Below are 13,278 nucleotides of genomic sequence, written 5' to 3'. Positions count from 1 at the left end.
TTACATACAGAACATACTATACTCCCATGCTCCCAGCCAGTCACAAAAATAGGTTTGTCTGCAACCATTTCTAAACAGCTACATATTGTTAGTTATACAGTGGGATCAAGCAGTTCTCTTTATGCAGGTAGTGCCAATACAGTGGGAGTTTGGCAAAAGTCCTACTGTTGAGACTGAGGGCCTAACAGTACAGAGCACAACAGATCGATGGAACAGAAAGCCACAGTGATGCTCTACACTATAGGATTATATTACACACACACACAGACACAGATAGAAAGATATTTAGCAGACGCTAACTCTTAAATGACTCAAATGTAAATGTAACGTTAGAAACGAGCCTGGCAGACTTTCTAGGGCCACAACACTGTTTATCTCAAGGATGTCATGTCAGACCACTAACCAGAGATAACCACTCTCTCGTCTCTTGTATTATTCAGTGGCCAAGCCTTCCTTTCGGGACAGGACATCAGTTTCAAGGTAAAGGAGCACTGCTGTCACGCAACACACTCACAGTAAAATGTTCTGAAGTAGAGAATGTCTAGGAGCATGTCTGTCTCTCCATCTCCCTTCATCACATCCCTTCTTCTCCAGTGAGCTAAAGGGATGATCTACAGAGAGTAATATTCACTTTTCTCTGAGCTTCCTGGGTGTGTTCCTGTCACTTCAACACTATGTCAAGACAAACCCTCCTCCTCACAGCTGCCCATGTCTCTTAATGTTGACGATGTGACAAGAAGCAAGAAGCTCTTTTTCCCCTGCTCCGCTACAAAGTTTCTCCCTGCAGGCGGTCACTGAGTCCGAGGTGCTAAAGGAGCTTCTTAAACGTGACCCCAAAAAAACATCTGGGTCAGATGGTTTAGACCCTTTCTTCTTTAATGTTGCTGCTCCTATCATCGCCAAGCCTCTCCAACCTTTTTAACCTGTCTCTCCTTTCTGGGGAGGTTCCCAATGCTTGGAAGGCAGCCACGGTTCATCCTTTATTTAAAGTGGGAGATCAAGCTGATTCTAAATGTTATAGGCCTATTTCTATTTTGCCCTGTTGATCAAAAGTGTTGGAAAAACTTGTCAATAGTCTACTGACTGGCTTTCTTGATGTCTATAGTATTCTCTCGGGTATGCAATCTGGTTTCCGCTCAGGTTATGAATGTGTCACTGCAACCTTTGAAGGTCCTCAATGATACTTTCTTAGTGTCCAACAAGCTTTCTCTACCCTTAACCTTGCTCTGAACACCTACAAAACAAAGGTAATGTGGTTTGGTAAGAATAATGCCCTTCTCCCCACAGGTGTGATTACTACCTCTGAGGGTTTAGAGCTTGAGGTAGTCACCTCATACAAGTACTTGGGAGTATGGCTAGATGGTACACTGTCCTTCTCTCAGCCTGTGGCTTTGATACAGTTGAAGTCGGAAGTTTACATACACTTAGGTTGGAGTCTTTAAAACTCATTTTTCAACCACTCCACACATTTCTTGTTAACAAACTATAGTTTTGGCAAGTTGGTTAGGACATCTACTTTGTGCATGACAAGTCATTTCCAACAATTGTTTACAGACAGATTCTTTCACTTATAATTCACTGTTTCACAATTCCAGTGGGTCAGAAGTTAACATACACTAAGCTGACTGTGCCTTTAAACAGCCTGGAAAATTCTAATTTACATAATTTGAGTCAATTGGAGGTGTAATCAAAACAAATCTGCCAAGATCTGAGAAAACCATTTGCAGACCTCCACAAGCCTGGTTCATCCTTGGGAGGAATTTCCAAATGCCTGACGGTACCACGTTCATCTGTACATACAATAGTACGCAAGTTTAAACACCATGGGACCAAGCAGCCGTCATACCACTCAGGAAGGAGACGCATTTTGTCTCTTAGAGATGAACGTACTTTGGTGCGAAAAGTGCAAATCAATCCCAGAACAACATCAAAGGACCTTGTGAAGATGCTGGAGAAAACAGGTACAAAAGTATCTATATCCACAGTAAAACAAGTCCTATATCAACATAACATGAAAGGCCACTCAGCAAGGAAGACGCCACTGCTCCAAAACCGCCATAAAAAAACCAGGCTACGGTTTGCACCCGCACATGGGGACAAAGATCGTACTTTTTTGAGAAATGTCCTCTGGTCGGATGAAACAAAAATAGAACTGCTTGGCCATAATGACCATCATTGCGTTTGGAGGAAAAAGGGGGAAGCTTGCAAGCCAAAGAACACCATCCCAACCGTGAAGCACGGGGGTCATGTTGTGGGGGTGCATGTCTCCTGCAGCATCATGTTGTGGGGGTGCTTTGCTGCAGGAGAGACTGGTGCACTTCACAAAATAGATGGCATCATGAGGGAGGAAAATTATGTGGATATATTGAAGCAACATCTCAAGACATCAGTCAGGAAGTTACAGCTTGGTCGCAAATGGGTCTTCCAAATGGACAATGGCCAAAAGCATACTTCCAAAGTTGTGGCAAAATAGCCACAACAAAATAAATGATTCTCTCAACTATTATTCTGACATGTCACATTCTGAAAATAAAGTGGTGATCCTAACTGACCAAAGACAGGGACGTTTTACTAGGATTAAATGTCAGGAATTGTGATAAACTGAGTTTAAATGTATTTGGCTAAGGTGTATGTAAACATCTGACTTCAACTGTATGTGTTAAAGTTACATCTTGACTTGGTTTCCTCTATCGTAATCGCTCCTCTTTCACCCCAGCTGCCAAACAAACCCTGATTCAGATGACCATCCTACACATGCTAGGGGTGGCAGGTAGCCTAGTGGTTAGAGCGGACATGCCCCAAACTGACATGTTACATTATTCACAAAAACAAAACCAGTAGTGGCAGGTCAGTATTAGTACAGCACAGACGGTCTACGTCAATATTATTACAGCACCAAAACAGCATGTCACTTCAACAATGTCCATCGTCTACTGTAAGTAACATGTACACTGGTAGACAGAGACAGACAACCAACCAACCGAAAGACAGACATTAAGACCAACCAGTACCTGTCCTGTTCTGGAGCTTCAGCCACAGGTTGCTGACGTTGTGACAGAGCAGGGACACTTGGTTCAGGGCCATGCTGAGCCAGGCTCACCTCCTCAAGGTACTACTCATAGTGTAGACGGTCGTTTCAGCCTTATCCTAAAACACACACTGTCATGTCTGTCACTGTCTGTCTCTACAGACACTCCCCTTACATACAAACACCACAAATATTGAAGCTCTGCTGTGGAGATTCTCATTCCCCCCTTTCCCAACAGGGCTCTTTGTTTGGCCATGAGGGGACCTTTCAAGTGACAGCCTTGGCCTCTGGGCAGCACTGCACAGAGCTCTCTTTCATACACACAAGCACACACACACACATGCAAACACTCGCACACAGTATATATTGAAATATTAAGCAAAATATTGAAACATATAGATGATCTAGCATGCTGGTTGCATTATAGTGTACCATCGATTAGCTGGGCTGAGTGTCTATTTGTCATGCATAGGTCCACATGCACATACAGTACCAGTCAAATGTTTGGACACACCTACTCATTCAAGGGTTTCTCTTTATTTTTGACTATTTTCTAACAGTGAAGACATCAAAACGATGGAATAACACATATGGAATCAATGGAATCATGTAGTAACCAAAAAAAGTGTTAAACAAATCAAAATATATGTTATATTTGAGATTCTTCAAAGTAGCCACCCTTTGCCTTGACAGCTCGTGTGCAAATCTGTCATCAAGTAGGTGTGACCAAATGTTTGACTGGTACTGTATGTGCATGTTTGCATGAGAGACTGCCAATGTGTTGTGTGAACTCCCCCGTTGCCCACATCCATGCTCCCTTTGATGTGGTATTGTCCCGTGTCGGAGTCACATGAGCGTGAACACAGGATACAGTGAAAAATGATCAGGAACAACAGTTGAACTGATCCTTTTAGTCAGGACAGAGGATAAGGAAGAGTGTTGTGTAGGTCCTTTCCCTCAACTGTCCTATCATATTCCCCTAGTGTAATGGAACACCGCCTAACACACACCTCTCTGTCTGGAGAGAGGGGAAATAATTCCCTGGGTCAGCCTACTCAATTCTGTGTGTGTGTGTGTGTGTGTGAAGGACAGGAGGGGTTCACGGTACATCCCTCTCTATAGACAGCATCACAGACAGACACATCTCACACAACATACTGTGTCATCACAGGAAACATGCTAGGCTGGTGACATCACAATAGATAGTCGCCATTATAATGTAAACGTTTAGATGCAAATGTAAACAAAGTGACACCATAAAGACAGTTGAATGCTTTGGTTAAGAATGTGAAAGGTTTGTGACGTCACAGAAGAGCAGAGTCCCATGTTGAAAATATAAGATAGGTGACATTACAAAGAGAACAGCACATGGTTACCGGTAAACAGGTCTGTGACATAATGAAAAGTGGAGATCAATTATTTATTTTTTAATACATTTTTATTCATAATACAAAAATACACAACTTACATTGCTACATCAAACATGTCTAACAAAACACAGGTATTAACAAGAAAAGGCTAAAACACACAAAAAATATCAATAGGATAATAAAATAATTTAAAAAATAAACAATTCTAGTGCAATTGTATTCAGTTATGCGCTGAGGGGAGATTAGCTCTCGTTAAAAAAGCCTGTTCAGTGACATCACAAAGGTACTGTATGTGCATGTGCACATAATGCTTTGTGACATCACAGAGAGAGCAGCACATATGCCCGTGTTTAGGGTGGCAGGTGACAGCAGGCCAGGCGACCCACGGAGATTATACTAATCTATAGCACATGAATCTACACAGCACCCCAAACACACTAACACATAGGAACGATAAGTAGAGAGCAGAGACCTATAACCTCCCTCACATCGTACAAATCCCACTAGAACCATCACCTACTACTGCTCGGTCTAGACACTCCATCTCACTATCCCAACAGGAAGCAGAGCTGAGAGGTCAGGGTTACTTTTTCTCTGGGTCAATTCTACTGGATACATGTAATGACTATTGATCTAAAGCAGGGTTCCTGTTACTGCTATATGAGCCGATCACCCCACCCAGACAGGTGACTCTGTCCACTGTGTGGCTCAGTGGCTGCTAACAGATGTTGATGGTATTAAGCGATTGATCATTGGAGAGAGACGTAAGCTTCTTCCTTTCATCATGAGACTTCAAAGCTGCAACCTGAGCTGAGGAGAGTAGAGACTAGGGGAACAGGAACAACAGAAGTTATGCGGGAAACTCACAAGATCGAAAATCGTTAACTAAGTACTGTATACACCCATGTGATTGTCACTTTCTGTGATATAGGGTTTCTTCCCTGGCAATATTGTTTACTTATGCCCTGAGGTGATTAGACAGTCTTAGCGTTAGTCAAGCAGCTGCTGACAATATCACACAGACAGACGTAACAGCTTTCATTTATCCACCGACTGCTCAGGGGCAGTCACACAGTGAGCATGGCACCCTCTCACACAATCAACACACACCCATCACACCCCTGGCAGATCCCACAGAGGTATCATCTCTCCCTCCTCCTCCTCTCACTCTTTTTTTCCCCATTTACCTCGTCTCCCATTCTTCCTTGTCCTCCCTATCTCTTCCTCTCTCTCTTCATCTACACAGAACAATACATTACTAAGCCTTCAGGGCCTTTACAATGGGTGTGGTTGGCAGCAGGTGTATCAGTTGATGATTCCCACCAGGAGCAAAGACACATACGTAGAAATATCATCTATCTGTGGATACAGAAACCATTAGAGAGATCTATCTTTCTCTCTGCCTCTAGAAACGTCTGCCAGTATCGGTAATGATGTCACAATGACATAGCAAGTGACGCAAAAAGAGTGGATTTCTGCTAAATGCTGTTTTTGAGGCCAGTTTGGATATATAAGAAGTATTTTGAGCTACAGTAAATACATGATGTACAGTGCATTCGGAAAGCATTCAGACACCTTACATTTTTGTTACATTACAGCCTTATTCTAAAACGGATTAAATAGTTTCCCCCCTCATCAATCTACACACAATACCCCATAATGACAAAGCAAAAACAGGTGTTTAGCATTTATTTTACAAATGTATTACAAATAAAAAAACAGAAAAATAACATTTACATAAGTATTCAGAACCTTTACTCAGTACTTTTTTGATGCACCTTCAGCAGTGATTACAGCCTTGAGTCTTCTTGGGTATGACGCTACAAGCTTGGCACACCTGTATTTGGGAAGTCTCTCCCATTCTTTCCTGCAGATCCTCTCAAGCTCTGTCAGTTTGGATGGGGAGCCTCGCTGTACTGCTATTTTCAGGTCTCTCCAGAGATGTTCGATCGGGTTCAAGTCCGGGCTCTGGCTGGGCCACTCAAGGACATTCAGAGACATGTCCCGAAGCCACTACTGCGTTGTCTTGGCTGTGTGCTTAGGGTTGTTGTCCTGGGTCTAAAATAAGAATGTGTACTTTAGACCCAGTCTGAGGTCCTGAGCATTCAAAATCAAATCAAATTGTATTGGTCACATACACAACATTTGGCAGATCTTACTGCGGGTGTAGTGAAATGCTTCTGTTCCTAGCTCCGACAGGGCAGTAGTATCTAAAAACAATTTGCAACAATACACACACATCTAAAGTAAAATAATGGAAATATATAAATATTAGATTGAGCAATGTCGGAGTGGCATTGACTAAAATATAGTACATGAGATGAGTAAAGCAGTATGTCAACATTATTTAAACATTAAGTGACTAGTGTTCCCTTACTAAAGTGGCCAGGGATTCCAAGTCTATGTATATAGGGCAGCAGCCTCTATAGTGCAGGGTTGCGTAACCGGGTAGAAGCAGTTTTTCAGTCTCTCTGTCCCAGCTTTGATGCACCTGTACAGGTAGTTTGTGAGGGTTTAGGGGCCAAGACACATTTCTTCAGCCTCCTGAGGTTGAAGAGGCGCTGCTGCGCCTTTTTCACCACACCGTCTGTGTGGGTGGACGATTTCAGATCATCAATGATGTGTATCCCGAGGAACTTGAAGCTTTCCACCTTCTCCACTGCGGTCCTGTCAATGTGGATAGGGCCGTGCTCCCTCTGCTGTTTCCTGAAGGCCACGATCAGCTCTTTTGTTTTGTTGACGTCGAATGAGAGGTTTCTTTCCTGGCACCACTCCGGGCCCTCACCTCCTCCCTGTAGGCTGTCTCGTCATTGTTGGTAATCAGGCCTACTAATGTTGTGTCGTCTGCAAACTTAATGATTGAGTTGGAGGCCTGTGTGGCCACACAGTCATGGGTGCAGGTTTTCATCAAGGATATCGCTGTACTTTGCTTCGTTCATCTTTCCTCGATCCTGACTAGACTCTCAGTCTCTGCCACTGAAAAACATCCCCACAGCATGATGTTGCCACCACCATGCTTCACCATAGGGATGGTGCCAGGTTTCCTCCAGATGTGACGCTTGGCATTCAGGCCAAATAGTTCAATATTGGTTCCATCAGACCAGAGAATCTTGTTTCTCGTGATATGAGAGTCTTTAGGTGACTTTTGACAAAATCCACGCGGGCTGTCATGTGCCTTTGACTGAGGAGTGGCTTCCGTCTGGCCACTTTACCATAAAGGCCTGATTGGTGGAGTGCTGCAGAGATGGTTGTCATTCTGCAAAGTTCTCCCATCTCCACGAAGGAACTCTGGAGTTCTGTCAGAGTGACAATCAGGTTCTTGGTCAAGTCCCTGACCAAGGCCCTACTACCCTGATTGCTCAGTTTGGCCGGGCGGCCAGCTCTAGGAAGGGTCTTGGTGGTTCCAAACTTCTTCCATTTAAGAATGATGAAGGCCACTGTGCTCTTGGGGACCTTCAATGCTGCAGAAATTACCCTTCCCCAGATCTGTGCCTTGACACAATCCTGCCTCTGAGTTCTATGGACAATTCCTTTGACCTCACAGCTTGTTTTTGTTCTGACATCCACTGTCAACTGTGGAACCTTACATAGACGGGGGTGTGCCTTTCCAAATCATGTCCAATCAATTTAATTTACCAAAGGTGGACTCCAATCAAGTTGTAGATACATCAAGGATAATCAATGGAAACAGGATGCACCTGAGCTAATTTTCTAGTCTCATAGCAAAGGGTCTGAATACTTACGTAAATAAGGCATCCGTTTTTTATTTGTAATAATTTTCAAAAGTCCCCCCCCCCCGCTATGTCATTATGAGGTATTGTGTATAGAATGACGATAAAAAAATGATGTTTTAGAATAAGTCTGTAACTTTAAAAAAAAAATGAAAAAGTCAAGAGGTCTGAATACTTTCCGAATACTTTCCGAATGCACTGTATCGTCTTGTACCTGTAGATGTATTTGAGAGTGAAAGACATGTTTATGTTAGTCTTTAACCTTATTTTACTGTACACCATCACCAAAAACTCATTACCTAGAGTAAATACTAGTAGCTTGGATAAACACCAGATGTGAAATACAGTCCTTATGGGGTCATCCACCAAACAGAGAGCCATAAAACATGTGAACTCAATTTAAAGCTCTAAAACATTTCTCTTAGCCAGTCCAACACCAAAGGCATCAACCTATTAATCCCTGAGCAGCCATGCTAACTCACTATATGATGACAAAGATTCAATAGAGAAGCTCATCCAACACAGTTTTAAAATAACCCACTGCTTCACAGCATCTGGTTCCTCTTCTGTATAGTCAAATTGATTCATATTCAGTTCTCTTGAGCCTGTTCCTTTTTCTTTGGCTTCCTCGTGTAGATATTTTAGAGCACCAAGGCTACGTTTCAAAATCGTATTCTCAAACACACTATCGCCCATATAGTGCACTACTTTTGATCCCTTCTAGGGCTCTGGTCAAAAGCTATGCATCCTATTCGGAATGGGGTACAGTTGAAGTCGGAAATTTACATACACCTTAGCCAAATACATTTAAACTCAGTTTTTCACAATTCCTGACATTTAATCCCAGTAAAAATTCCCTGTTTTAGGTCAACTGGGATCACCACTTTATTTTAAGAATGTAAAATGTCAGAATAATAGTAGAGTGAATGATTTATTTCAGCTTTTATTTCTTTCACCACATTCCCAGTCGGTCAGAAGTTTACATACACTCAATTAGTATTTGGTAGCATTGCCTTTAAATTGTTTAACTTGGGTCAAATGTTGCAGGTAGCCTTCCACAAGCTTCCCACAATACGTTGGGTGAATTTTGGCCCATTCCTCCTGACAGAGCTGCTGTAACTGAGTCAGGTTTGTAGGCCTCCTTGCTCGCACATGCTTTTTCAGTTCTGCCCACAAAATGTCTATGGGATTGAGGTCAGGGCTTTATGATGGCCACTCCAATACCTTGATTTTGTTGTCCTTAAGCGATTTTGCCACAACTTTGGAAGTATGCTTGGGTCATTGTCCATTTGGAAGACACATTTGTGACCAAGCTGTAACTTCCTGACTGTCTTGAGATGTTGCTTCAATATATCCACATACTTTTCCTTCTCATGATGCCATCTATTTTGAGAAGTGCAACAGTCTCTCCTGCAGCAAAGCACCCCACAACATAATGCTTCCATCCCCGTGCTTTATGGTTGGGATGGTGTTCTTCGACTTGCAAGCGTCCCCCTTTTTCCTCCAAACATAACGATGGTCATTGTGGCCAAACAGTTCTATTTTTGTTTCATCAGACCAAAGGACATTTCTCAAAAGAGTACGATCTTTGTCCCCATGTGCAGTTGCAAACTGTAGTCTGGCTTTTTTATGGTGGTTTTGGAGCAGTGGCTTCTTCCTTGCTGAGCGGGCTCTCAGGTTATGTCGATATAGGACTCGTTTTACTGTGGATATAGATACTTTTGTACCTGTTTCCTCCCGCATCTTCACAAGGTCCTTTGCTGTTGTTCTGGGATTACATTCATCTCTAGGAGACAGAAAGTGTCTCCTTCCTGAGCGGTATGATGGCTACGTGGTCCCATGGTGTTTATACTTGCGTACTATTGCTTGTACAGATGAACGTGGTCCCTTAAGACGTTTGGAAATTGCTCCCAAGGATGACCCAGACTTTTTCTGATTTCTTTTGATTTTCCCATGATGTCAAGCAAAGAGGCACTGAGTTTGAAGGTAGGCCTTGAAATACATCCACAGGTATCCCTCCAATTGATTCAAATGATGTCAATTAGCCTATCAGAAACTTCTAAAGCCATGACATCATTTTCTGGAAATTTCCAAGCTGTTTAAAGGCACAGTCAACTTAGTGTATGACCCACTGGAATTGTGATACAGTGAATTATAAGTGAAATAATCTGTCTGTAAACAATTGTTGGAAGAATTACTTGTGTCATGCACAAAGTAGATGTCCTAACCGACTTGCCAAAACTATAGTTTGTTAACAAGAAATTTGTGGAGTGGTTAAAAAACTAGTTTTAATGACTCCAACCTAAGTGTATGTAAACTTCCGACTTCAACTGTATATATATATATGTATATATGACTCAAAGTATTTGTTTGAACAAAAAAATTATATATATTTCTTTAACTTGATTTTAAATGCAGCCCATTGAAAACTTTGAGATAATACTAAAGGAAATGTTGAATGTCAACAGTGGATTTCCATAGCCACAGTGGATAGAAAATACATCCGGCCATTTCATTATCATCTACAATACAGTCCAACAAGACAGTCTATAGAGAGGGATTCACATTAAATGGGGGAGAGAAGATAGAACCCTCGCATAAAATACAGAAATAGAGAGGGATCGAGACAGATAGGGAGAGAGATTTAGTTGATGAGAAAGAAAGATAGATAGGGAAAGAGAAATGGTAAGTAAGACAGATGGGGAGAGAGAAAGAGAGTGAGAGAGCAAGAGAGAGAGAGAGCATCAGAGAGAGAGCTATGCTCTAACACTCACTTTGTAGCCAGTAGCAGCAACGGGAGAAACGGTAGTATCTCTCCACCTCCTCCAGGGAAATACGAACAGACATCCCTCTTTTCTCCTTCACCGGCCTTAAACGCAACTTCAACTCTTCCTCCATACTTTTGTCCTCAGTCTCTCCCCCCATCCATATGCGAGATTCCACCCTCTCCCCCTCTACCTCCATCCTTTTATCTATCTCTGTCCCTCTCTTCATCTTTACCCATGAATATACATCTGATAGTTCCTTCATGTGTGATTCCTCCATGCTCTCCCCTGTCAACCTTGAGTACAAACCTAACTCTAACTCTCCCTGACGTCCAGGTAAACACTCTAGCTGTCCCTCCATGTTAAGCCAATGATCCTCCTGCTCCTTCTGTCCCTCTATTCGTTCCCCTGAGTCTAGCCCCATCTGTCCTACACTCCGCTCTGACTCCCCCTCTGCACACAGTCCTGAGTCCAACTCTACCTCACACTCTTCCTCCTCCTCTCCTCCTAGTTCTGACACCTCTCTCCCCTTCTCTCCTGTAGTTCCCCCCCTCCCCTTCCCCTCTTCCAAGAATCCCTGTCTCCGCTCCTTTAGGTCCAGTTCCATGCAGCTCAGTTCAGGCAGGACTGCTGCATTCCCTCTGTGTCGCTCCCTCGCTATCTCTACCTCCGCCCTACCACTCTTTACCTCTGCCCTCCTGCTCTCACTCCCACACTCCCTCCCTCTTCGCTTTCAGGCTGTCGGTGATTTATAGCCTGCAGCATGTCACTCAGGCATTACCCTGCTCTGACTTCCTCTTCCCACCTCAGGTTACCTCCTCTAACTACTACACTACAGGACAATAGCTGACCCTCCCTGCTCATTACCATTTTCTCCTATACCTGCCCATGTAACTCATGTGTGTTTACCTCGATATGACATTTCATGTCATCTGTTACATGAGCTAAACTGGGTCTGCCTCTACATCTGAAACCATAGACATAGTATTTGTAATTGTAGTTATATACCTGAAACACTCATACCTGGACATGTGTATACTAGTCCCCCTACCCAAGTCAGCGCAGGTACACAGGGATCACAGCTCTGGGCTTGTATTTACAAAGTATCTCAGAGTAGGAGTGCTAGGATCTAGTAACAGGTCCCATTATCTTATTCATTATAGTCTGAAATGCCAAATTGATCTTAGAACAGAACTCTTACTCTGAGACTTTGTGAATAAAGGCCCAGGGCTCATTTCTATGTCCTCATTTACCTGCACTAACAGAGCATGGCCTCTCCTCCGGTCCTGCCTACCGTCCTGTCCTACCTTATCTCAGCTAATCATCACCAGCAGCACAAAGACTCTATTCAAATACCCTAGTCCCATTTAACTATTCACACATCACATTCTAACAGCACCATTCACCATTTAACCATTCACACACTGCATTCTAACAGCACCATTCACCAGTTAACCATTCACACACTGCATTCTAACAGCACCATTCACCAGTTAACCATTCACACACTGCATTCTAACAGCACCATTCACCATTTAACCATTCACACACTGCATTCTAACAACACCATTCACCAGTTAACCATTCACACACTGCATTCCAACAGCACCATTCAAAGAAATAATCTATTCTAACTAACTATCCCCACTATCTCACTCAAAGACTTAATTCTTACAAAACCACTGAAAGACCTGATTCTTAATTTTACCTCTCAATGACAGAGACAGTTCCGACTAAATATAGTTATTCTGACCCTATTGATAGATGGCATGTGGAATGATGCCATTCTACCACAAATTAGAACATTCTTACCCATTTTATTTCAATGATCAGACTATTATCTGGCCCTATATACAGGTGCTGTAGCAGTAAAACAGTTAGGTGTCAAATGCTATACAACCATATGAATGTTTGTGTGTGAGACGTGTGTTTGCTTTCGCTGACCTGAGGGTGGTTAAGGTTATTAGTGTGTCGGGCATAAAGCCAGAGACATGTATGCCACAAGAGTTATACTGCTCAGATGCTCCCACTTTCTGAGGAGAGAGAGAGGGGAGAGAAGAGGAAAGAGGAGTGCGGTGGACTACGGAAGTATTTAAGCTTTGGAATGAAGTAATGAAGAGTGAATAATGAAGAGTGAATAATGAAGAGTGAATAATGAAGAGTGAATAATGAAGTAATGAATAATGAAGTAATGAAGTAATGAATAATGAAGTAATGAAGAGTGAATAATGAAGAGTGAAAAATGAAGAGTGAATAATGAAGAGTGAATAATGAAGTAATGAAGAGTGAATAATGAAGCGTGAATAATGAAGTAATGAATAAGGAAGTAATGAATAATGAAGTAATGAATAATGAAGTAATGAATAATGAAGAGTGAATAATGA

General features: G+C 42.5%; 1 protein-coding gene across 21 annotated transcripts in view; it reads right to left on the bottom strand.

The window, feature by feature from the left end:
* LOC139380607 (guanine nucleotide exchange factor DBS-like) overlaps positions 1-13,278 on the bottom strand; it is a 64,498-nt gene that overhangs the window by 37,278 nt on the left and 13,942 nt on the right. For 6 of the 21 annotated variants that reach the window (XM_071123443.1, XM_071123446.1, XM_071123451.1 and 3 more), the window contains exon 1: positions 10,904-11,300. The exons of 4 other annotated variants lie outside the window; for them this stretch is intronic. In XM_071123443.1, coding sequence (XP_070979544.1) covers positions 10,904-11,255 — 352 coding nt within the window. In that variant the 5' untranslated portion in view covers positions 11,256-11,300. Of the gene's footprint in view, positions 1-3,011; positions 3,183-10,903; positions 11,319-13,278 lie in introns of those variants that run through there. 11 more of the 21 variants (XM_071123454.1, XM_071123455.1, XM_071123458.1 and 8 more) reach the window with 5 other exon arrangements.

Source organism: Oncorhynchus clarkii, chromosome 22 (assembly GCF_045791955.1).
Source record: "Oncorhynchus clarkii lewisi isolate Uvic-CL-2024 chromosome 22, UVic_Ocla_1.0, whole genome shotgun sequence".
NCBI lineage: Eukaryota > Metazoa > Chordata > Actinopteri > Salmoniformes > Salmonidae > Oncorhynchus > Oncorhynchus clarkii.
Note: the sequence above shows the minus strand (reverse complement) of the source record. Positions and strands in the feature narration are given on the sequence as shown.